The sequence below is a fragment of the Scomber scombrus genome, chromosome 1 (genome assembly GCF_963691925.1).
Source record: "Scomber scombrus chromosome 1, fScoSco1.1, whole genome shotgun sequence".
NCBI classification, from domain to species: Eukaryota; Metazoa; Chordata; class Actinopteri; order Scombriformes; family Scombridae; genus Scomber; species Scomber scombrus.
Window position 1 is genome coordinate 27,373,664 of NC_084970.1, and position 26,680 is coordinate 27,400,343.

General features: G+C 39.2%; 2 protein-coding genes across 3 annotated transcripts in view; one reads left to right on the top strand and one right to left on the bottom strand.

Annotated features, from left to right (window-relative positions):
* The first annotated feature begins 4,613 nt into the window (after positions 1-4,613).
* The window catches only part of lysmd2 (LysM, putative peptidoglycan-binding, domain containing 2), a 391,867-nt gene continuing 369,800 nt past the window's right edge, over positions 4,614-26,680 (top strand). Inside the window, exons 1-3 of one of the 2 annotated variants that reach the window (XR_009925438.1) lie at positions 4,614-5,052; positions 6,954-7,300; positions 10,490-11,136. Coding sequence is in view for 1 of the 2 variants with exons in the window: in XM_062424709.1 (XP_062280693.1) it covers positions 4,807-5,052; positions 6,954-7,300; positions 10,490-10,541 (645 nt within the window). In the remaining variant the exon portion in view is untranslated. Of the gene's footprint in view, positions 5,053-6,953; positions 7,301-10,489; positions 11,239-26,680 lie in introns of those variants that run through there. The other variant, XM_062424709.1, reaches the window with a different exon arrangement.
* On the bottom strand, positions 11,426-25,609 carry scg3 (secretogranin III). Its single transcript, XM_062424678.1, has 12 exons — positions 25,202-25,609; positions 24,319-24,371; positions 24,107-24,149; positions 23,685-23,907; positions 21,749-21,893; positions 21,249-21,407; positions 20,936-21,170; positions 20,459-20,575; positions 17,075-17,158; positions 16,511-16,621; positions 14,607-14,696; positions 11,426-12,244 (listed from the first exon to the last, which is right to left on the bottom strand). Exons 1-12 carry the CDS (start codon positions 25,302-25,304, stop codon positions 12,126-12,128), a joined length of 1,482 nt encoding a protein of 493 aa, XP_062280662.1. The 5' UTR covers positions 25,305-25,609; the 3' UTR covers positions 11,426-12,125.

Consider the following 26,680-nt stretch of genomic DNA (forward strand, 5'->3'; position numbering starts at 1 on the left):
TCACAGTGACCTGCTGAATGTTGCTACCCGATGTGAAAGGACCTCTCCAGTCCTTTATTATCACAACAAACGTAAGTTAAGATGCTCAATCTTGGACATACAGACCTGGAGCCCTTTCAGTGCCATGCAGTGAAGAACTATTTTTATATTGTTATTATTTATTTCATTTATAGCAGTTTTATGAGGTCAGTGATATTAACAGCAAGCAGTTTATCTAGTAGAGGGGATAAGCGTAATTCTGACTCCACATTACTGGGCCAGCTTTGTATTAGTTGTTATCAGTAATGGGTTTGTGGTAACTTCATTATGTGCGTTTTATTTATTAGAACATACCATATGAACACAGTATAAAGGCCTTAAAAGTAGATAAAGAACCATTTTATATTGTTATTTACTTTACTTTTGCATATAGTATGTGCATGCAAAATGTGCATTTAATCATATCACCACCGTAATTACTACATGGTGAGTACCCTGAGTCTTTTCTTTGGTAATCCTGCCTTTGATTGTTCTTTTGGAAATTGTCTCAAAGTGTACGCAGCATTCAGGTACAAAATGTTGACCCAACATTTAATTTGAATTTTATTTGAATTTGAATTTGTATAACTATGCTACATACAAAGTTAACAATAACAGCAACTCCCTGTTCATACCTTCTCTGTCATATGTTCATAGTGTCATGATATGGTTTCGCTGAAATATCAGATTAATAAATTATAGTTTTAGTAATTTTACTTTTTAGAGGAAAATATTGCTGCTTGAATTAGCAACACTTATGAGCACTCATAAATATTTGAATTCTGTCCCAAACATTCTTAAAGTGGTACTTCTGAATAATTGGAAACATACATATAGCCACGGTTCAAATAAGGCTAGTGGAGAAATATGCTGCTTGAACAATAATGTGTGCCTGATATGTTTTTTTCACAAAAACAATTATCTGGTTAAAATCCTTGAAAAGGCATCTGCTCCTTCTCCTTCATTAATGATTCAAGAATCTATAAATAACCAAATCATGTTAATTTCAAGCTTTTGATGTCTTACAAAAAGCAGTGTGTAGTCGAGTAATAGTCATATTCACATCTGTAGTCATATTTCAGATGTGTATGAGTTAACAGCTCCACTAAATGAAACTGTAAATTATTTTTCCCTCTAAGCTTCTTACGCAGTTACATTTCAATACCTGCTTAAATGATCCATTATTTCACCAAAAATCAAATATTAAGTATAAATCCAAAAACTGGAAACAAATTTGTGTATCAGTATCTTTGTTTTTTCTTCTTTCCTCTCCCATTAATCATCTCCTGTCCCCTTAAATGTATCTAGGGACCCTTTGGAGGGGCCTGAACCCTAGGTTGGGAACCATTGGACTAAACTAGCTAACTGTATATAAAATAATTCAAACTAGCTCAACCTCCAGCAGCTACAACAGTAACATGCTACTTACACACTGATGCTTCAGCATTAATAATCTAATGATGTCATATATAATATTATATCAGTCAGAGGGACCAAACCATTACTTTTTATTGCAGTACTTTAACTACATTTTGGTCCAAGATTGAGTGTTATCTTAAGATTGAGTGACGGTTCATCAAAAATCCTGGAATGAGGAAAGCAGGAGCTACAGCTGTCAGGCGGAAACATTTTGAGCCTAATGACACTTCCGTTCTCTGCAGCTGTCATTTCAAGTCAGATGATTTTGACAGAACTGAGCAAACTGTGTCTGAGGGACTGTGTGATCCCTTCAGTTTTTGCATCCTTTCCAGACCATCTGAAAAAGGTTAGTGTATTTTTAAGTCATAAGATTATAGCGTTCCTTTTGATAGACAGTGTTAATATATAGTGGAAACTAATTGGAATAATGAGCATACAATAATCTCTTGCTAAAATAACTACAATTATCACTAAACCTGATAGTGAAAGTAATTGCCCCTTTTAGATTGTTCTTATATTGATTTCTTATTTATTTGAAGGTGTCTAATAAAGGCTGATCAACTAGGACAACACAAGCTGTTGAGGGAAGTGATAATCCTGCACCTGTGTCTGAATCTCCTGAAGTGCTGAACTCATTGACCTCGAGTAACGATGCAGTTCTTATCTGCAGCACTTTTGTAACATAAATGGATCGTGTTGTATAGCACTTACCCAACAAATGTGATATTTCATAGAATCATCATTATGCCCTTGATCCCGGTCAAGTCAAATATAAGATAGTGGAGGCTCAAGCAAGAGTTAAGGAGCATCAGAGGCAGCTAAGATATGCCAAGGAACATGAAATTAGAGAGACATGAACTGTAAATTGATAAAATGTCAGAAAGGTACATTGATCAAAGGCAAAGGTTTTGAATATATTGAGATAAAAGATAAATATTGTCTCACCAAGCACAAGCTTTTCAGTGTTTTAATTGTATTGCTGTATTGTAAAACATTTTCACAGCATATGACTTATTGCCTAAAACGGTTTGGTTCATGTTCAAAATGCTAAACTGTACTTATTCAGTGATCTATTAAATATGTTTGAGCTCTCTCTTTTGTTTTTTCTATACTTGATGTGAATTTGATTTTAAAAAGCTATTGTTTTCATTACCACAACAATACAGAATAGTCAATAAACTAATTTTCCTAGCTGTTTGTAGTTTTGTCATTTTGTAGTGGTGTTACATATGATACTCACAATGCCTATACACCTATTATAATGGGCTTTGCTCAAATATTGCAGTACCACTCTCCCTGTATGTGGCCTATGAGTCTTCTGATAGGAGCAATTTTATATATGTGTGTGCACGCTGTCAAACAAACAGGAACAATTTGAGTTTTAGGGCTATGTGTTAGTGTATGTGTGTGTGTGTCAGGGTGTGTGTGTGTGTGTGTGTGTGTGAGAGGACCACATCCAATCTTATTGATATACACACCAAGCAGCAGGCACACTCTAAATTTCTCTGAAATCGTGTCCTTAAATGATCTGATGTGGGCAATTGACAGGTCCCCATTCAGGTAGTCTCAGGATGTTGGTGTTGTCATTCTCATTATAGGTAGATGTGATGCAGCAACTTGTAAAAGCGCTTTGGGTCTTGGGAACTTCTGCATACTGCACATTTAAATATTGCAGATTTATTTACAAAGAGATTGTTTACTGTATATACTATTTTATTTTATCACTTTCACCCTCATGCTGCTACTTTTGTTCTCCACTGTACTGTTGTGTCAATTTGAATTTCTCCCCAGGGGGATCAATAAAGATACATCTTACCTTATATGGATGAGGTTTTGTATGAATATAACTGTTGGTTACCCTAAAATAAAACTATCATTATCAGACTGGGGACATTGTGTTTATAGACAAACTCTGTATCATAGGCAGAGCATGAGCATGTGCTTATTTCATGCAGTTGATGTGATCCGCCTCAAATAACTTAATTGAATTCCAATAAGTAACTGTCTATCGGTCTAATATTCGCAAAGAGGCCCACAACCTAGGTGTTATTTTTGATTCTGTTCTGTCTTTTGATGCCCAGGTGGCTAAAGTACTGCAATCCTGTTTTGCTCAGCTGAGACAATTGACCAAAATCAGGTCATTTCTTTCAGCTGCGCACTTAGATTAAGTCATTCATGCTTTTATCACTTCCAGGCTTGATAATTGTAATACACTTTATTCTAGCATCAGTAGGCAAAGCGTACATAGACTGCAGTTGGTACAAAACTCTGCTGCCAGGTTTTAAACAGGTACTAAGAGAAGTGACCACATCCTTGTTGCCCTTCACTGGTTACGTGTTTAAGATTTTACTGCTTGTTTTTAAAGCATTGAATGGCCAGGCTCCTGCATGCTAACTCCTATATAAGCCTGTTTCTGCCTGAGACCCTCCAGCAAGGCCCTGTGATGGTTCCCAAATCTTGACATGTGGGGAACGGGGCTTTGCTGCTCGGGCCCCTCAGCTATGGAACTCACTGCTTGGAGGTCTCAGACAGGCAAACTCATCTTTTAGCCTATATCTCGTCTAAAGACTCACTTTTATTGTATGGCTTTTACTTAACTGTTGGTATTTGTTGTGTTATTTAATTATATTATATATTGTCTATATTTCTGCTTTGGGTCGTTTACTTGCACTGCATCTGTTTTTATTACAAAGCACTTTGTAATTCTGTTTTGAACGGTGCTAAACAAAGTTATTATGATTATTATTATTATTATGATCCTACATTTCTTACGTTTCTCACAAACAAAATTTCATGAAGTTTCTGAAGTAAGCGAGTTACAGAAGTCAGCATCTCTCTTTAATACCTCCATGCTTTCAATGCACGTTACATTTATTTATAAGCCGATCTTTACCGCTCCGATATGGCGTCCCCCTACACGCATAGCGGCGACGTCGGCTACAGCAGCGGCCAATGAGGTACTCTCCAGCATGAAGACCCCCCTACTCTGTCTCTGATTGGCTAGTATCCGTTACTTCTGTTGGTTCGATTGCTTATGTTTGCGATCAGAGCCAATCAGAGGAAGAGAGGGGCGGGTCTTCACAGAATGCAGGTGGGGAAAGAAAATAACACTTCCTTGACCGTTCTTGCCTGCACGCACTGACGCTCTATACGCTCCTACGTTAACGTAACGGATCTATGACAAAAAGCGAGCTGAGGGGTTAGTGGTCCCCGAAACATGTCTCCTGTCCCCTCAGCTGTCAGGTTCAACATTACCTGGGATGGGAATCTCCCTGCTGCATAAATCAGAGGTAACCCTCGTTGCAGCGAGTCCGGTGGAGCGTTAAAAACACACAGAGGAGATCGGGCTCTTTATTTATTCACGAGAAGATGGCGGAGTTCTCGCCCGTCCTGCCGATGCGGGATGGAGGAGGACGTTTGGGCCAGCCCATCTTCCCTCGGTCCAGGTCCGGTTCCGAGTCAGAGAGCGAGCTGTCCCAGAGCTTGGCCCGGACCAAGATCCGCTCCTACGGAAGCACAGCCAGCGTCACGGCCTCTCTGGGGGAGAAATACATAGAGCATCGGGTTACAGACAGTGATACTCTGCAAGGGATTGCTCTCAAATACGGTGTCACGGTAAGGTTGCCCAAAACAGCCACTGCGATGTTAGTTTGAGCTGTGATGTTCTCCTTGACAAGATGAAAGGATGAGGGTGTAAAAATCCGAGTCATGCAGTCTACCACTTTTTATGAGATAAACACAAAATCGCGCCTGTTAACTATCAATAATGTGGGGGCGTCTATTGATTTGATCCCCATTCAGAGTCAATACATGCACCAAAAATAAACTTGAGCTCTGAAGAAATGTGGTTGCAGCATCTTGGAGGCCTACAGGAGGAAGTTGTGAGCAAACACATTAAAGGATATGTTTGCAAAAAAAAAAATTCCAAGTCCGTCTGGAGCTTAGATGAACACTGACAATGTAAGAGCTGTGTACAAAAGTACATTTAATAGTTTATTTAAATCTAGTGTGAAGATTCAGCCATCCAATGAGTCAAATCAAGTCATAATCTTGCACAGTTTCAGGCTTTTCAGTCCCAAATTCCCCTTTTTTGGTTATGATCCTTCCACTGCAGCTGAACAGGAAAACTGAAGTAATTTACAAAAAAAAAGTTTAACTGTGGAAGATATCCACTTCATTTGACTAACTCAGACAGCCGAAGCTTCATTTTTATTTTCAGATAAACTTTCAAATACATTTTCTCAAAACGAGGCCTGTGGATTTAACAGTTAGTATGAACAGGAGGGAATGATTAAATCTGGCAAAACCTGTTTCAGTGTTCATACGGGCACCTGGTGATTTTTTAAAGATTGACAGATTAAAAAATGGTGAAGTTGTCCTTTAAGTCTGTTTCTATTCTTCACTTCATCATGTGCCTATAAGGGCGTCCTTCCTTATTCAACTTTCATTTCAGATTTTCCGGTCATGCATGCCATTTTATGAAGCTTTCAAAGTCAAAGCAGTTGGGATAGTTTAGTGACATGTCAACAGTTTATCACTTCTGCTTGTACACAACTTTCCACAGCTGGATTACCAACCAGGCAAAGTGGCAACTGCACCTGGGGGCCCGAGACAGTCAGACATCTTGGGCCCCCAGAGGCTCTATGTTTCAATTGTACGTACATGATTTCATTAACTGCACCAGTAAAGTGCAATATCTACTTACTTTATTAAATACTGGGTATGTGCCTGCCTTCCACTGCAGCTTCACACAAATATGGTATAAAACATAATAAACTGTTACTTTTTTTCCCGATTTTTAAAATGTAAACAGATGCTTACAAACCTAACAGGATCAATCAATATCAAAATATTGATTCAGTGAGTTTCAGTTCATAGTTATGATGGTCTAAATGCAGTTAAGCTGCATTTTTCTCCAGTTAAGAATGCATGTTTAAGGTAAAACACAATATTACTTTTCTTTTACTTACATGGAATCAAAAAGATTTAAACACTGACTGTCAAGTGGACAGAATAACAGAAACACCTCATATTTGTCACTTAAAGTCAAAAGAAAGTCCAACGGTTAAACGACAAATGCCTTTTTAGGTCACATCACCTGGCATAGTGTGCACCTATTTAACAATATATGCCCAAACCACTCCCAAAAAAAATCAATTTCTGTGCATTCTTGTGTCAAGATCAATCATGATTTCTTTGTGTTGAACAAGATATGATGTGTTCTTATGTAAGCTTCAACCGACTAATTTCAACCAATGATATAATGACATCCACCCATCAATCAAGCTTAAACTTTTAGCAGCACAAAGATAAGGTTCATTATGACACGCCCACCTTTTAGCGTTCAAATCAAATTCCTGTTTTTCTATAATGTTTCACTGGGCAACGTTACAACGCAGAAGTTAGATACTTCCATAATGATAGATTGTGGACACAGCCAAAACAGTTATGATAGTAGTCATGGTGGAGAAGCTGGTTTTAACACTGTCCTTTTTGCTGTCACCCTCATATGCCAGATGGAACAAGTCAAGAGAGCCAACAAGCTGTTTAGCAACGACTGCATCTTTCTAAAGAACAGCCTCAACATCCCCGTGATGTCGGAGAAGCGCTACATATTTAACGGACTGTCTCTGGAGTCTCCTGACGGGGACGGCGAAGCAGCGTGCCAGGAGACAGATACAGCCTGTGTAATGTTGCAGGACATCGAGGGACCTTCGCCAGCCCCTTCCCCACCCCCTGAGGACTCCAAACCCCCCCAACCCCAACCAGAGGAGCTCTCAGCCAAAGACTTCTTACATAGACTGGACTTGCAAATCAAACAGTCAAAGCAGGCAGCGCGCAGACTGAAAGAAGAGGAAGTAAGGTGAGGTGCAGAACAAGCCCACGCCAAGCCACTGCTTGTTTCCTGCATGTGAATGCCACGCACCATTTTAAAACCAGACTGCAAAAGCTCAGGCGCAGTCATTTTCTTTATGAATTTCACTAAATTGAAATAAGTCGCCAAGTCCTGCTCTTCCCTCATGGTCCAATCAGCCTTGTGCTTATCATATATGCTGAGTCATTATTCTGCCTGCCAGACTATGAATTAGTGTGATTATATGGGTCTTATGTCCGTGCTTGCTGACAACACCTATTTTCCCAAAGAGCAGACAATCTTATCACATAGACGTACATAATCTTAGCCTTGAAGTGCTCAAAGGAAATTGGGCACAGTTAGGTGAGTGTCTAAAGCTCGATCCAGAGGAACAGACACGAAATGCAGGGAAGTGAAAATGTTCTCACAGAAGCAGGATGGATGGAAGACACGATTCGGGGTTTGGCAGATGGCCTCCACTAGTCAGATGCCACAGTAATGCAACAGTCAGGTATTTAGCAGGAGATTGAGCTTGCTGAATCAGGCCCGAACATATTTTCCTGAGACTGCATGTTGAGACAGAGAACGCTCTCAGTAGTCGGGTAGTAATGGATGCCTGGCACGCACGCATTCATGAAGAAACAGGTCTCTCTGGTACTATCAGTGGTATCAGGACTGAGGCACACTGCAACAGTCTACCCTACAAACACTTGAGGCTCTCTCAAGGTTTTTTGCTCACATTATTTTTTTTCAAAATGGGCACAGACCCTCCCATAGATAGCTGTTACGTTAGTCTTGTTGCCGTCGTTTTCAGGGTGAAGCAACACAGGGTAACATTACCTCACCTCTTTGGCTGCAGTACTGGCATCAGCTGCCCATTATATCTGATTTCTGTTATCTCTGGTGTGGGTGGGAGCTGTGCAAAATCATTTTAAGATTTCCAATTTCTCCTGAAAGAATAAAAAAAGTCACATTAGTCATCTAGTTTACCATTACCATAGTATATCCCTGTAATTTGACTATTCTAATTTTTAAATTTTTATATGAAATACTGCTAAATTGTGTCAGTCAGTGTATCAAAACATCATACTATTGTTTTTCCTATTTGTGAGGTTCCAGAAACCCAGGAGCTCTGTTTTATTTTACAGAGGCACCAGCCTTGAGTAAAGGTGCCAGACAGAGTTTTCATTTCATCTTTAAGTGTTTACCTATCCGCTGAAGCAAAGCCGTGTTTGTGTTAAGCGCTGCCTCTGACTCTAACCACATCAGAGGTTGGCCTGTGGAGCTGCAGTGTGTGTTTTGACAAACAGAGACTCACTCCGTTTTTTCCACACAGAGCAAACACAGACCGCGAGTCTGTTCGGTTTCCTCCCAGGTATGAAAAAAACCACAAACCTCTTATGCTAAACCGAATGGAATAAACTGATTGATGCATGTCCTCGAGAACATATATAGCTTCATATAACCTATAAATACAGTAGTTTGATCTTAGTTGCTATGATATTACTATAAATGTACAGTGTTTACAATTTACATGGCAGATTTACCACAAACTAAATCAACTATGTGTATGTCTCTGACTTGTTTTTAGATACGAAGACTTCAATTAAAAATATAATAATCATATATCAACTGTAGGTTATTTGTATAGCAGTACAGGAAGTACAAAGTTCTTCAACTAACGCAGAGACACTTGTAACTGTGGTAATGACAAATTAACTTCAAAATTCTACGTGTCATAAAAGGTTTATAGTAAAAGTAGAGTTACATTTGGAAAAAGTTAATATCAAGCATCAAACTAAACTTCAATATTAAAAAGGTATAGATTATAGAAAAGTCTTGCAATTAAAAATGTAATTTCAGAAGTAGCTTAAAACAAGACGAGTCTGATCTCATCGAGCAGGCTAGCCCAACATCTGGAGGTCCTCACAGCAAACACCCTGTCACATGTTGACCCTGTAAACGCACCCTTAGGACGTGGATTCAAGCCTTTATTTCATTGTTACAGTAAAGAGGTTTAAAATCTAATGGCAAAAGAACCGAGATCCAACCAGTGGCCCTCTGGTCCAGGGCCAGTCTCTGAACTAAATATCATCAAGACCCCTTCCAGAAATGTTTTGAGATGTATAAAAATACTACTCTTTGAATGATTTTGATCAGTTGTACCTTTTAAGAAACGTAATATTGCTTTAAAGCTACAAATATAATTGCAAAATCTAGAAGTACACAAATATGTTTTCATGTCCAAATTTAAACTGCTGGAATCAAGAGGTCACCTATTTGTGATGTCACAAAATCAAGCTTTGTGTGCACGTTTTTAAAGTCAGATTTTAGGTGAGCACAGAGAAACTTTCCCTGTTCAGCAGGTGAATGTGAAAACAGCCTAAACGTGCACCATTCTGCACTGTGAAGCTCTAACAGCTAAGTGAAGTAACAATAAGCAAAATTCATTTTTGTGTAGAGGGAGCTTTTAATATCCATACATACAACTTCTTCAGCTGTGATTATAAAGAGTCGAGCAAACAAAGTTCAGACAAGTTTATCTTCCACTGCATCCCTGCAAGAAATGAGCAAGTTTGGAATTGATTGAACTTTTCTCGAGAGGTCTGTAGAAATGTGCTGAGCGCTTGATCTTCTTAGTTCTTCTTAGTTTAAAAGATTGATCCTGCCTCACCTCCAACTGTGTTTTTGTCAGAAGTCTAATGTGTAAGACAGTCAAAGAAAATCATCCACCCTGTAGCAACTTTTCCTTGAAAGCTATTGATTTCAATCCTGCCATATTTCATCGCTTAGTTAAATCTCCCAACTTACAATTACTTGTGAATATTTTTGACATGTACATCAATCATTTTTAACAAGAAAAAGTTTTCTACTCAGTGAGGGAAGTACCTTTTCTAAAATCGTGGCTGGCTAAAAAGTAAAACTTTATAATGGAGCCCTTGACATTAATATGTGGTGCTGGGAGGCCATTTCCTGGCCAGGTGAGCCCTCGGCTGCGACCGAGAACAATACGGCTGTTTGATTAACTTCATCCATTATTCACACACACGCTAAACTCACCTGGACTCTGTGGAGACCAGTTAGACAGAGGGAGAAAGGGACGGATGGAGTTGTGTGTGCAGTAGTTTTAAAATGTGTTTCCACTGTGGTAAATGTTAAAACAAATTAAAAGTTGTGTGTCTTTTCCTTCATTTGCAGGAGCAGCGAGGAGAGCTACACGGCCCCCACGACGTCATACCAGGAGATCTAAAGGAGGAGTCTGTTTACCTGGAGCCCTGTTTGTCTCAGATGCACAAACGCATACACACAAACACTCTTCACACCACAACCTCATGCTTTATTCTTTACCTGTTTGCTTTTACCAAACAAATGTTGAACAAATGTGTCATGTTTGCCTTTTTATTTATTGATATGCAATTATTATGATGTATATGATTGTTATTGTTTTGTAACAGTTTAACTGGGAGACTTACAGTGCAGAGGATCATCTTATATCCTAGCACATGTGCCCATCAATTCATCATATGCTTGTGAAGCTGCTGTATAAAACCCACCTGCTGCATATGTACACACACACACACACACGCCCACACACACACACATAGCGTTAAGCAATTCCAGAAGGATTAGCTTGTTAGCCTTGCTAACCGCTTCTGATTTTCTAAATCCCCTCCTAGAATAGTATCAATGGAAAGTATATTCAGGCCTTCCTCATCAGTGTTTACCCTGTATGAGCACACCCCAAACAGGAGCGGTGGATGGACTCAAGCCTTTCAAACACGTTCCGTTTGCCTCATCGAAGCGTTTTAATTTAGGAAGAGAAGGGACTTCTCTATTTTTGAAGTGTGAATGCATTATTTATGTGTGTGGAGAACTGTCTTCACAGCCGTTTTATTGTGCTTCTGAATTCTGTTGGTTTCATTTGGGGAGAATAAATACGTATTTAAACCAAGACATGAAGATGTTGAGTGTTTTCATCATAATGGTGCAGGTTCTCGTGAGCATGTGGATGTTGAGTTTTTCAGCGCCGCTTCATCACAGTTAGGTACACGGGTAAAGAAAAGGCAATGTTTTAATTGCTTTTACATTTTAGGAAAAAAAATCACAGATATTTACATTTAAAAATACTTCATCTTGTGTCTCTAAAGAGATGAGAGGTTTAACTCACAGAGATGTGCAGAGAAAAATTATTCATTCATCGCCCCCTAGTGGGCCCCAGGAGAATTACAGAAGAACAGAACAAAAGGAATACCGAGGGCACTGACATGATACACAACAAATATATTTTTGGTAAAATGAAAAGCAGGAATACATTAAGATCTTACATAAACACCGGAAAAAGAAATATAATAGGCTAGGACAGGTTACACATAATGAGTACAATTTGATATATGTGTAAATTGTTGCAAAAAACTTACTGAAAACAGTAGTTGATGACAAAGCTACAGCATCATACTCGCATAACATTAATTTCCCACAAGGGTGAAGATGGAGTAAATGCTATTATTTAGTTGGATGTATCAGTCAGTTACATAAAATTCTCTCAATAATATTGTATTACTCTGTAATCTTGACGTGCAAATATGATCAGTTAGGAATGATTTTACTGTTTTGTTGATAGTGTTGTTAAATCCCTTCTCTTGATATGTTTGGGGGACATATGGGAGATTAAAAGGGTTCCTCTAAGCAGGTAGTTTGGAATACATAGTATATACTTTACCATGCCATGGGAAATAACAAAGAAAATTAGGGTTCTGTTATAGATCTTAGTGTCAGATTCAGTCCTGTGTTTTAGGCCAGAGTTTGGCTGGAGGATGGATGATGGATGATGGCGTTACAGGCTGCTGTAGATCCTCTTGATGGTGTCACCTTCGCCCTTGGCGATGATGCCCTTCTCAATGTAGGAGTCCACCTGCTGGTCCATGAAGTTCTTCAGTTTGGACAGGTCATAATCTAGAAAGGCAGACAGAGCAAAGAGCAGATTTAGAATCTGGAACTCAGAGATCGTGAGAGCGTGGTGGTTTACAGGAAAGATCAGACATCAAAGTCTTATCCTGAAGCTGTATCATCTTAAGACAAGACACCCAAACAAGCCACAATCTGGTACGGTAGTTCATTATAAGGAGGATTAAGGTCAGCTTTAGCATGTCTGTCGCAGAAAATAACATGTACAAGTATTAAATAAGGAGGTCAAAAGATCACTGACTGAAACACAAGTAACACTTCTTACAGTGACATTATAATCATACTTTTTTGTCAAGCACAGTTTGTATTCACCTTGCTCCAGACAAATCATTGCCTTTTAACATAGTGCCATAAGTCCACAGTATGATGTGGCTATATTTAGAGATAAAACACCTAACCCTGTATTATCAATCATGGTAACAAATGAGTTTCAGAATGAGCAAACAGCTGCCGCACCACTTGTCCTTGCGCTGAATGACCGATGATGAGGGAACAGAAGGGCAGAGGACAGCCAGGAAGTCACAGTAACATTTCCAGCAACAGCAATTTATTGAGTTGCTTCAATGTACAGTTGCTGCAACACAGTTTGCCAATGACAAACATGACGTGTGACGGATTAACAGAATGTGATTAGAGACAGCACCGATTCTCTCTGTCTTGACTATGAGAAACCAAGAGCCAAAACCAGGATGACGCCTCTATGTCCATCTGCTCCTCTGGCTAATCTGTGTAGTGTGTAGGCGTAAACATAGAACACACACACACAAGTATGCACACATTTACACACAAACAGCCTGCTGAGATTGTCCTAATGGGTGCTTCTGGTAGAGTAAACACAATAAATGGCCTGTCGCCCACTCTGTTTCTATGACACTGTTTTTTTGGTTGAAAAGGCTTTTGTTCTCTGCCTGCTGTACTTTTACAGAAGAGAGAAAAAAATACAGAGAGAACATGCAGATGCAGAAATGTAATGTGGTACACAGTGTGCAGGATAAGTGGGAACTGATGGTGCATCATTTTAGCCACTGAGAGTCCCACCATGGGAAAATTGGGTGATTTGAGGCCACATTCTGACTCTCTGAGTGTGTTCAGTCGGAGCTTGTCTGTCTCTTCTTCTCAGATCACTGACAGGCAGGCGGGGAGGCCTCTTCTGTCCCAGACAACCACTGTGCACACTAGAATGCTAATGAAGTGTCCCATATAGAGGCAGGTCAGAGATGAGCACCGAACAAAACATCCCTGCTGCTCCGGCCCCTCTGCTCTGGACTCTCCGGCTCTGCAAGCTCAGCGTCAGGCATTTAAAACATTCTTTCTTTCTTTGGTTTTTTAAGATGGATGCTGGAATCTGGGTCAAACTTTTTTTTAAATCTGCAACTCCTCTGTCCTCAGTGGCTGAATCATGTATTGATCGGCTCGGATTAGATCAGGTCAGTGAACATCAACTGTACATATAAATATCACCCAGCTAGAACTTTTTTTTCATCCCAGAAGCCCTAATGTGATGATCACCACTGCAAGGATGGCCTGAATAGTGAGAACTCATTAACATTTCATTCTCTGCTGCTTAATTAAACACCACTGGGCATTGATTTTAGTCTGTGGAGAGCCCAATAGCAGTGTGTTTTTGTGTGTTAATAGTTTTTTACAGCTCTGTAGACTGGTGCAGTTTCGGCTTTGCATGCTGCTTCCTTATGAACACTGACAGTTAACAGTGTTAGTAAGGCAAAGATACGCTCACAAACATCTGCCATATATTATGAGAAATGAGCAAAGATTGATGACAAGGATGCTATGGTCTTTGCATGGCGTTTTTGTGCTGTTGCAATAGAAGTGCTAATTTTATACCAAGTTCAATATCTAAAAATAATAGGCTTATATCTCCTTTTTACTCACTCTCACATGTGTGCACATGAACACACGCCTAACTGTACAGACAAACACCATAAATGTTGTGGAACAGGTAGGAGGGAATAAATGAATAGACCTTTTTGTCTCTGAACAAGGCAGCTGTATCATGAGTAATTAGGACAGACTCATTAAGAATGATCCATATTCATGAGATCTGAAGTGAAGCATCTATCCCAGTATCCCACAATCATTTTAATTGCAAATTCAAGATAACAAAAGAGGCCTCAAATTTTTTTGTTCTTCAGTGTGTCGCCTTAGACCTTTCTGTGATCCTCCACGGTTTACTGAGGACACAAGGTTAATAAATGAGGATGTTTTCTTGTTCTAGCTCTTACAGCTAAAGCAAAGATTAGACAGGGCTGACCTATACAATGGAAATATTAGTGAATTTATGTCTGCAGTTGGTTTCTTTCATTGTACTAAGCAAAGGAGTGTGTCTCACCATCTTTGCCTTCTTCTTTGTTGTGTTTCTTCAGCCACTCAATGTTCTTCCTGATGGCTTCCAGATAGGTCTCTGATTTGCCAGGCTGATCTGAAGTTTAGAGAAGGAGCAAATGAAAAAGCAGACATGAGAACGCTCCAATTTTATGTATAAGAAAACAAAATAATTTTTTCTTTACTTCTTATGTAGCACATTAGTACTCAGAGAAGCCTAATTTCTACTAAAAAGTAAGATGGTGCTGTCTTACATGTATTAATAATTTACATCATATTGTTTTCCTAAAGCAAGACTTTTAATTCATTTTTTAAATTTCTATAGCAATGGGAACACGCTGGCGGCCACAATTGTACTTTCATATTGAACTAACTGCACAATAAGACTCTTGGCCTGGTCCTGATATGACCTTCGCATGCAGAAAACTAGGGAAATGTGTTTTTAGTTTGAGTTTAGTAGCAATTAAGTAAAAGAGAAAGGGAAAAAATAATTGGAAATGAAAATATCAGCAGAAGATTGGAAAGACTCCCTAAGTGGAAACTTTAAGACATAATCAAAATCCTGGAGGGACTTTGCTTGGAAAGTGAGCATGAGATATTTTGCATTAGTAATGCATTGTAAGTATGGGAAATGTCTCATTAGTAGGGACCAGTTGCTGGAGAGGATGTGGGGATTAAGTATGTTAATTATAAACACATATTTCTGGGAAGAGGATGAGAAAACCATAAAGTATATTTTTGACTTAAAAGAACCTCTGAAACTAAAAACTATTGGGTATTAATTCACTAGGAAAGATACAATCGGCTGACATATTTTTTTTAAACATATTGTTTGCCATGAAGCCATGAAGCAAGTGAGAAGGACGTGGAAACAGCCAAATTCACCAAAACTAAATTCATGGCTCTCAACAATAGATAAGATTCTGGACGTGGGAAGATTAACTCTTACAATCAGAGATCACAAAAAAAGACTCCATAAAATAACATTTCAATCTAGCCCATGATTTAAGTAAACAGGTACCCCTCCCAATGTCAACTCCAAAGCCAACTTTTTTTCTTTGGTTTGGTTGTGTTTGTGTCTCTTGATCATTTTCTGTTATTTATATGTTGGTTAACAGTTGTCTGGAAGATGATGATAGAAACTTTGCAATTAAAATTGAAGCTAGCTACCAATCAAGAATAGATTCAAATTTTGCTTGGTTAATAACATATGCCATTTGTCCATAAATATTATATTATGTAACTCAGCGCAGACTGTAAACATATACATAACACAGATTTTAGTTGACATTACTCAGGATTTACTTCATTTCCTGCTGGAATAAATGTCCAGAGGGTAATCCTGCTCTATGTTTCATTTTGTTTTTCCTTTTTTATGTGTGTGTGTGTGTGTGTGTGTGTGTGTGTGTGTGTGTGTGTGTGCGTGTGTGTGTGTGTGTGCGTGCGTGTGGATTAGGCTGACGAGTGGGTAGAGGACAGTGCGCAGAGTCAGAAAATAATGGCAGCTGTGAGAGGCTTTCCTGTAAGTGTTATCGGACTGGCCTAGTTCAGGGACAAGCAGGAACTTGGCTATGATTGGCCAGGACCATACATTATTGTTTATTGATCAAAAGTGCTGGGTCAAAACAAAAGGTCCGAAATCTCAGACGCATTCAAACTAATTTAGAAGACGAAGATGATTTTTATGAAGATTTTTTTGCTTCATAGAATTGATGTAAATTTGCATATTTTGAATTTATTTGAAACGTGACACAAAACAAAACAATAAAATCATTATGAAAAGGAAAAAAGAGCACATATTTCATCATTTTTAAGGGGCTTAATGGTAAATATGTATGAATTTTTTCATCTCATGATCAAATTTCTAAACAGATGTTTCCTCTGGTCATCAGGTTTAGTTTGTGGACTGACTGGTCTCAGTTGAGGGCTGCTCCTCCTTGGTTGAGTCTTTCAGGTTTTCGTATTCCTTCTGCATCTTGGCGGCCTCGGCCTTGGTGTTGTCGTCCTCATCCAAAAGTTTTCCTAGAGGGAGGAAACAGTACAGGGATAAAAATGTTAAACTATTTCAAGAGACTGAATCAATAATGTGAGAAATTTGAGCTCAGTTGTAGGTGGAGATATTTAAAGGTAAATGTAATCCAACCACATCTCTGCTCAAAAAGTTTGTGTTTTGGCCTGAGAAATGTATCCCAATAATTGGTTGGGAAGGTTAAGGGGAGCAAACTAATCCTCATGAAGACAAAATTGAGGGGAAAAAAACACTTTTGTACAACTTAAGAAGCCCTAAAATACAACAGAATATGCTGATGGTCACCAAGGTAAAAAAAAAAAAGTTATTCCTATAGGTAGAGCAATACTTTGTAGGGAAAACATACTTGTACAGTCAAGCTTATGCTTACCTCCACATACTCTAATAAACAAAATTGTTCTGACCAACAAAATTTATGTTTTTCTGAACATGTTTGACTTGTTTACCATTGGATCCAGCGAAGTCAGGAGGTCCGAGAGACTTGCCCAGCTTGTTCTTGGTCTGCAGGGCGATCATTGCATCCAAGTTTTCTGCAGGTGGGCGAGACAGGCCAAATATTCATTTAGATTTAGTCAGTGTTGTGTCATCAGTTCATTCTACAGGCGATGAACGAAAAGCCTCTTAACCGCCTTAAAGCCCCTTGCTTTTCCTGTGTGACTCAGAGCATTATTATCATTAGAAAAGGGTTTCATCCAATTAATGTGCATGATGATAGCGATAAACAAAATCTTTTTTTTGTCCACTTTCATTTACAATAATTTATTTATGAACTGTCCACTGGATTTTGGCAAAAAATGATACAGTAACACAACAGCCTTTGTAGGGATTATTTTTCCACTCATTTAAAAAACAGAGTTTTTTTTTACGTGAAAAACCTCACTAAAGTTTATAGCATCACTGATTTAACAGTGCACAGAAGAGTTAGCTTAATAAGCCTAATTATAAATAGGTAAAACTGAGGGGCCAAACTTATGACAAAAACAGTCACATTTATCTGAGGAGTTGAGAATGATACATCAATGAAAAAGGTGTAAAAATGATCTTAATAACTGCATGTAATCCTCTATACCAAGTTCACTTCACACTATTATAGGGTGTAAATGTATTTGTTCTACAGAGAAGTTGACACTTATTGAATGAGACTCAATTGGAGTCAGTGATTTTTTGGAGCTAATATCTAGTGACATTGCACTTTAAGGTAATTCAACACTGGCTGACTGAGAGGATAAAAGAATATGACATCATGTGGGAGGACAGAGCTCATAGAAATATAAATGTTTTAAAGCTTTGTGTCTAGATCCTGAAGGAATTTTGTACTGTGACAAAATATATGATATGTGAAAGATGAAGGCTTTACTTCAGCTCCATAACTGCGCATCAAAAGAGCCTTACAATCTCCATACTCATCTCTCATGTTCACTCCAGCCTCCTGTTCCTTCTTATTATCTAACCATCTCACTTTCCCTTGTGCTTTCTCTGTGTATTCATGCCGCCCCCTCCCACCTGTAGCTGAGTGGAAGCCCATTATTTCATGCTTTCCCTCTGCCCACACACACACACACACACACAAACACACAGCCTTTACCTCCCCCACTCTCTTCCTCTGCATCTCTCTTTCTCGCTCTCTCTATCTTAGGGCTGATATCACGCTCAGGCACATTATCTTTGACTGACAGCTATGTGTATTTAGTTATGTACCTGTCTGACTCATCGCATCTTGGGGACGGAGGTGGTGGGGGTGGAGGGGGGGAATTTGTTGCTAGGCGATGGTGAGATTCTGTCCTGTTATCCCCTCGCAACCTATACCACATAAAGCCAAAGGGGTTGCCAAGGAAACTCATCTCATCTTGTGTAATGGTATATGCCTGTTATGTTGTAGTGTGTAACGTCAGCAGCAGTCATTTGATCTGCTGTGTGAGCACAACAGCCAGCTGCTGCTTAGGGGTCATCTGAGGGAGTATTGATTAGGCCAGTCTTCCTCTTAATACTGATCACAGTTCTTATAGTAGGTTATAAGCATTTTTAACTCATTATAATTAGCTGAATATGTATGCTTCTGCTCTTTGTTAAGAGTAAGTAGATTCAACAGAAAATTAATGGGTTAAAATTATAATATTAAAAAAAAATTAAATTAATTGTTTAGGTCATTTATCAAGAAGAAAATGGCAAACATGCTCTATTTCCAGCTTTTAAAATATGGTTATCTGCTGTTTTCCACTGTTTCATCTCACTGTAAATAGCATTTATTTTGGTTTTGGGCTGTTGTTCCACAAAACAGACAATTTGAGGATGTCAGTTTGAGCCCTGGAAACTTGCGGTGGGAACTTTTCATCATCATCAGCATCATCATCATTTTATATTTTCTGATGTCTTGATGATGTCTTATTGGCTGAATTTTATTGACTGAATGATGAAGATATAATTAAATATTAATAGATAATGAAATTAATCTTACAACCCTAGTTAAGACCGCTGTCATCTATCAATACACACACACACCCTCACACACACACACACACACACACACACACACACACACACACACACACACACACACACACACACACACACACACACACACACAACATCCTCTTTCTTGTATAGCATTTCTATTTTCTCTGTCTGGCACTGAGTGTCACTTGAAACAGAGAGAGGGGATATATGTTTGGTCGGGGGCTTCCTTAGGCTTACAGAAAGAGATGACAGCTGTCCCTTACAGGTGGCTGACCTTTCCACTGGGTATTGACATGATGGCCAACCATGAAAAGCAGCCTGATTATGGGAGGCCCCTGACACTAATCTGTCTGTGCAGGCTTCACACGCCACTGCACCAGCTGATGACGGACATTAACTCGGCTGAACACACACAGAAAACAAGGAAAAAGCCCTCATAACACGCAGTGATGGAGAAAGTCACACTTATTAACCAGCTAATGCAACCAAAGGATTTAAACTTAAAATGTGAATCTACCATCTATCTGTAAGCAACACATACTAGTGCAGTGCAATATAGTTGGAATCACAATATTAAGAAGAATATTTCACAGTATGAAAAGTTAGTCTTCATAACAATCAACTATGTTCCATTATAAAACATTTCATCAGCAAAGCTATTCATGTGTAGAATAAAACCCTGAATATCTTTTTTTTAAAATTACAGTATGATATAATCATCATAACACCACTGAAAGTAGATACAATTTAACAAAAATTAAGATAATGAATAATAATGAATGATGGTACCACTTTATAAAAATATGCTCTTTTTAAAGGGGTTTCAAAGTGTAACTAATGGCTTAATTAGTGACCCATGAATTATTTACAGATCAGTTAAAAGCTGTTAATTAAAGCTCAGGAAAGGCATTAACCTTTAACCTGTTTAAACCTTCTATTTAATAGGTTTCTCAATTCCTCAGTCATCAAGTCTGCACTTATACATATTATTTACTCATTAATAAAGAGTTTTGAATCCATCAAGTTTGGAAGTGTAAATGTTAACAAGCTGTTAATAAATGGATTTTGAATCAAGAAAATGGCCAAAATCCTTAAAACCCGGCAGCCCAAAGGTTTTTGACTGATTTATATGATTTTTTAAAACATTAATAAAGCCATTTTTAACTACTTATTCATCATTTAAAAAGAGTGACATACTAGAAAATGGTACCATATTGTTGACTTATCACCTACTCTCACAACATCATGTTAATTATTTTTTAATGCAATGAGGTCTTAAAGGACTTTGTAATCTTTGATGTGATATGAAGTCTCAACTTCAAGCACTTGATGTTCCGGACTATAAATAAACACACTGCTGTACTGTCATGTCTTACCCAGATAGGACACTCCCTCCTCAGGTGTGATGGTGCCGTACTTCACCATCATCTTCACGAAGTCAATCAGCGTCTTCATGATCGTAATCAGTGTCTCTCTCTCTTGCGTGTCTTCATCTGCAACATCAAACCAGAGGACTCGTTCAAAACCAACATCTAGCATTGACGTTTTAGCACCGCTAAGTGGTTGCCATGGTGTTAATGTTACTGCATGGTGTTTGACTGTGGGGTTCATGATGATGGGATTATAAATAATTACTGATGTGTGCTCGCTTTTCATCCACACTTCCTAGGAAGGTATGTCATGGGACACAAAGGCGGACAAAACAAGCACTGACTCATCTTTGAGAACAATATCGCCATGACAACAATAGTTCTCTAGCCTTGTTCTTGATCTAAAGAACTACCATCTTTGGAGAGAAAAAATGAGATCAAGAGGTTTAAGATGTCACAGTGACCTTGCGTTTGTGTTTTTACCCGAGTTAAGGCTTCTGAGCAGGCGGTAAAAGTTTGGGAAGTACTGCAGGTCCTGGAGCCCGTCATCTGGGCTCACTTCATTGCCCTCCTCAGTGTCTTTGTCCCAGTTGTTGTCCGCTGTGTCATCCCTATCTTCCTCTGCATCCCTGTCTACCTCATCCTCAACCTCATCAGCGTATCCTTCCTCTTCCTCCTCGTCATCATTGTAGCGGCGACTGGGCTGCTCCCATGCATCCTGGAAAGTAGTTTTTGTCATTATTGCTATTATAACATCAATATCATAACTATTACTATGCTTCTTTGCAAGTTTTACCACATTCGCGTCTGAGTCCTGGTCATCCTGCTGTCCTCTGGTTTCTTGGTCATTGTTGTCAGTGTCCTCAACCTCATTGTTCTTTGCATTTTTGGTGATGAGATCCTGGAGAGCCTCAGCTACCTGGTACTCCAGAGTGTCTGCCTGGCTATCTGTTATCTACAGAAAGACAAACAGAAAGACTAAGAACAAATGTGCTGTAAAATTTGGCAGACAGAACAACATGTACCTGCTAAATTTCTATCTATCATATAATGATCACTGCCACTGAGAGATCCATCTCATTCTCACCACCAAGCGACTTATTGATTGTCAAAAAGGTAATTCACCACTGAAACAGATTTTTCCTCAAGGAACAAAGCACATTTGAAAAATATTTCCCTCCCCCCAAGTGAAGGAAATGAAGAGAATACACAAAGAGCAAGCTCCTGTTGAGAAAATGTCATGCCACATACTGTGTTAAATCGAACGCCATATGAGGGTACAAGCTCACAACCTACCAGCCCCAGTTTGAGCAGCTTGGAAACAATCCTGTCAAACACTCCTCTGTCATCCTCCTCGTAAATTTTGTTTGCGATCTTCTGGACAATATCCTCTGCTGTCAGCGGAGTGCCATCCACCTGACGGAAGCTCTCTGGGTCATCTGAGAGGAGAAGACAAATATGTTATCCAATTTGAACTTTTTAAAGATGCTTATTATCTGTGTACTGGTATAAAGTAGATGTTTTATGCTTTAATTTCCAATCATATTTTTTTCTTTTTGTTCCAACAGTTGGATGTTTGGGCTTCACTGGGCAGAAGGAGGTGTTTGACACTAAAAGGCTGTTTTTGCATTAATCTTTTGAAGAAGGAAAGTTTTTTCTTTTTTCCCCTTAAAGTTTGTGGATACCTACAAGCATAATTTGTGACCTCACAAAAATTTGGAGCCAATGCAGAGCCAATATACAACTTACACAGGCCTCCAGGGCACATAAACTGATTAACTTTACAGCGAAGTAGAAGACATCTTGTATCTAGCAATTAAATGTTTTAAATTGACAATATTTACCTATTCATCAATTCTGAGTTGTTTAATGAGGGCAAAGGAGTAGATGTAATTACATGGATTTTTAACAATATAGCTGAACGTTCCACGAAGTGGAAAAAACACATCAGACATACTTTATTATTCCAAAAGAGAAATTTTTATGTGTCCTAAAACATGTTGGGAGGGGTCTTTAATATGTCTGATTGATTATACTTTGAAGTTATGTCACACTGACAATGCTATTGAATATTTCTGGAAAACTAACTTAACTTCTGTATTTAACAATTTACACATTTGTAGGAGCTTTTATTGTTTGTCTTCTTTCTCCATTGTCTCCTTATTAGTTTCCTACTTCTTCTCTGTCTCTCTATTCTGTCGTATCTCGGATAAAAGGCAACATTTGACATACTCAAGAAATCCATATCTGCATTAGTGAATAAGAAATGTGCAATAGTTACAACTTCACTCTGATAGTCCCCGCTGCTTTCCAAGGTCCACACGCAATAGAAAACGAGAATACTTTTGCCCATATTGGCGGGTTGAGTCATCAGAGATGTACCTTCAAACAGCGAGCCTATTTCTGTCACACTCCAGGAAATAAGAAATGAAATCCAGACTGCGCTTGCCAAATTTAGATGTAGCGTAACCTGACAAGCTGCTTGTCATTGCAGGGCCGAACACATCAATCGATGAAGTGTAGCACTCAGCGCTTTGTGTCTGACTCACCTCACCTCATAGACTCTGCTTTATGCTGATGACTGGAGTGGATATCAAATTATATGCGTATACAGTGAAATGTGCGCTGATCTGATGAAATCCGTATTGAATAAAACCCGACATCAGCACAAAACACAATTTTAAAACAATAGAATTGTCAATTCGGAGCATTGGAGACAAATGCTTTTTATGTGATTTTTCTTGAGACAAATTTTGAACATTCAGAGACTCGTATAGAGTGATACTGCAATCTTTATCAATGTAATTTTAAGATGTGTATCAAATAAGGGCAGAACAAAAATCTAAGACATGTATTTACAAGTATCCTGTAAATAGTTAAAAGGTGTTTTGCTGCTTCAGTAGCCAAGCATCAGCTTTTACAAGTGTGTCTGAGAGGGAGAGGGGATAATCTTTCTTTCTTGCATGCATGTGTTCTCTTTTTGACTCTGTCTTTCTGTCTCTGCTTATCCCCATCACATGCACGTGTTTTCTCTGCCTACTCTTCCTTAAAATGTCTGCCTGGTGGCCGGCCAGAGAGACAGCGTCACGCAGCATGAGGCCTGCCCTCAGCAGAGAGGGCAAAGGTCGCACCAGCAGACAGACTCAGAGCCAACAACCTCACTTTGCTACCAGCCATCAGCAGCTCACCCACTGCACCCTGACAAGCAATGGGATCTGTTAGTATATGATGCTGGTACTTGCCGTAATCCATCCCGTTCTTGGTGGAGTCGTAGTCCTCAGCCAGACGGCGGCTCTTGGTAGAGTCTGATTCATCTGGGACATACTGATCCGCCTTGACTGGCACCTCAGTGGTCTCCTTTGATTTCTGGCTGTCAGCCAGTGACTTCAGGACGGTGGAGTCATCACGGTCCTGCTCTGACTCTGTGTCCTTGGAACCAGTGGGACGCTGGCTCTCTGAACAGCAGCAAAAACAAAACGATCAAAGTGGGGAAATACAAGCAGTGGAGATGACTCTCTTCTCACAGCAGTGTGGTTTTAATAAGCGTTATTACAGTAGAGATGAAGCCTGTTTTACTGGAAGTGCTGCAACACAAACCCACTCGGCAGACGGAAATAAAGTCATTAATTGATTGGCAATAGGGTTTCCACTTACCAGCTGACTGTACTGCAGCCTTCACATTGTCCACCTCAGCAATCTGCGGAAATGACGCACATGAGACAAATAATTTCCACTCAGGATATTAGCTGATTAATAATGTTTACTGTGCTAATAAGTAGGTTGTTTGACAAGTGACCATAAAGCTTAATTTGGCCGGATATTGGATGGGAAATTTAGCTATGGGGCATGGAGACGGAAGAGTTTACCTGCTCTTGTAGTGTTTTTTCTTCTGTCAGCTGTCTATTGTACACAGTTTTATCTGCAACAGGAAAAAAAAACATTCAATTATGAAACTGGAAACTCGAAGAAGACTTTATTGATAATGAGGAGACCCAGACTGTGTAGGTTACATATGTAAATGGAGTAAACAAATCTTAATCTTTGTCTTTACAGGCAAATGTCATTAAATTACACTTTTTTACATTTCGTTTTATTGAATTGTTTTTTTCATCATGATTTCAAATTATTTTTTCTCTTTCATACTTTATGTGATCGTTCCTGCTCTCCCATGTCACCACCGCAGAGGCAGAGCTTAATCGGATTATCAAACAAAAGATTAAACTGCGGCGAAAATAGACCTCAAGCGCCCTTAACCGACGACTAGGCGTCTAAACTGGAGCTGAACTTTAAAGGCTTCTGCTTTTTGCAATCATTTTTCAACAGGTTTGCAGCTGCATGTGAATGACAGATCAAAAAGCTACAATATATCATGAATCATTTAAAAAGCTGAGCAGAAACAGTCAATATTTTTTAACAATATCCCTTTAACTGCACGTGTATGTGTGTGTCTACTATTCAACGTGACCTATTTTTGTTTACATTTCCTCAGATATTACTAGATTTTTAATGTGATGATTAGGTAAGATGACAGATAATGAGCTTATGGTTTTCCTGTGGTGCTTTTTCTTTTTTTTCTTTTTGAGTCATCAGCCATGTGTGCTGAAAGTTTTATGACCTTATTGCACTTTAAGACGATTTTAAAATCTCCTTTCTAATCACCAAATGTCTCCACTAACTGTTTTAGAAGTAACCTCTTGACTTATAGCCTGCAGTATTCTTCTTAAGAAATGTATTACAACGACTACTCACCAGCCGATGAGGCTGTAGGTGTGGGGAAGGCAGATATCTGGCTCACTACATTCAGGGCTAGAAGATGGAAAAGGATGAAGAGGCCAGTGTATTTTGACGCCATCCTGAAATAAGTTGTCTCGGTGCGTCCAGGAGGAAGATATCTCCTGGGTGTCTTCTGCCCGTAGTCTTGTCCTCCAGGAGCAAAGTGCTGAATGTGTGGACAGCTCCGCTCCGGCTGCTGGTGCTGAAACTGCCGCGGAGGCTGCGCCCTGGCTACCCGCTCTGTCTAAAGCACCCGGCGGGGAGGGGCTGACCAAATCTCCGCGTTTTCACTGGAGCTGTTGACGAGCCGCGGTGCTGAAACCAGGTCACCTCTGTATAATTATAACCAGATAAGCAGTGAGGCTCTTCAAGCCCCGTGTGAGATACAGCATCACCTGCCAGGTAAGTAATACAGCGTACTACAACAGGACCTGCCCCCTCTGCCTTTACAGGGGAGGAGGAGGGGGAGAGGGAGGAGGAAGAAGAGGAAGAGGAGGAGAACACTGTAAAAAGTGTCCATTTTACCAAGACATCGATTCGTAGCCTTTCAAAAGATTATGCCATTTGATTTGTATTATATACCAGTAGGATTATTTTAAATGTGTCTAGTGACTTTAGATGATAACATTAAAAAACAAAATAATAAAATAATTTAACAAATGTCTTAATAAGTCTAAATGCCATACCTCAAAATCATTATTTAGAGAAAAAGAAATCCTAGAAAAATTGAGACTGCATTGGCTGGAAAAAATTGCATCATTAAAATCCTCTATGATTACTTTGTGCGTTTTGAAGTTGAGTATTTTTTTGCAGTGTGCAAGCTGCAGAGCCGCCCATAACGTGCGTCACTCACAACCTGCGTCATGGTTGTAGATCTTCCACTGTCCGGTCAATAGCAACCGTGATTAAAACTGCAAACAATTAGACACATAAACAAAGGGGAGATATATTAGTCCTGTTTTTATGACCACTTTGCTTTCATAAACTCAGCATACTGATAATCAGATGTAGGGCCACGTCTCTTACGGATGTTTCTGCAGGTGTTATTGGGTTCAGTTTCCATTGCCCATTCAGTCCCAACGCTCACAATAAAACGATGTGGTTTAAATGTTCAGTTTTCCTTATTAGACTTCAGCAAAGAGAGAGAGAGAGAGAGAGAGAGAGTGTGAGAGAGAGAGAGAGAGAGAGAGAGAGAGAGAGAGAGAGAGAGAGAGAGAGAGAGAGAGAGAGAGAGAGAGAGAGCTTTAATCAAAGCTGTTCTTATATTTTCAAAAGGTTTCTCTTGAATCTCATGAAAAAAGAAAACTCATTGTGGAAAAAGCTTGTGAGTTGCAGCACCTTATCATCCCTTTTAATATCTCACTGTTTGAAAAGCAGAGTGGGGGACTTCATCACAGCAAGCTGTCAGGATGCAACAAGCAAGTCATTAGTAGCATTAAGACATGATTTGGATGA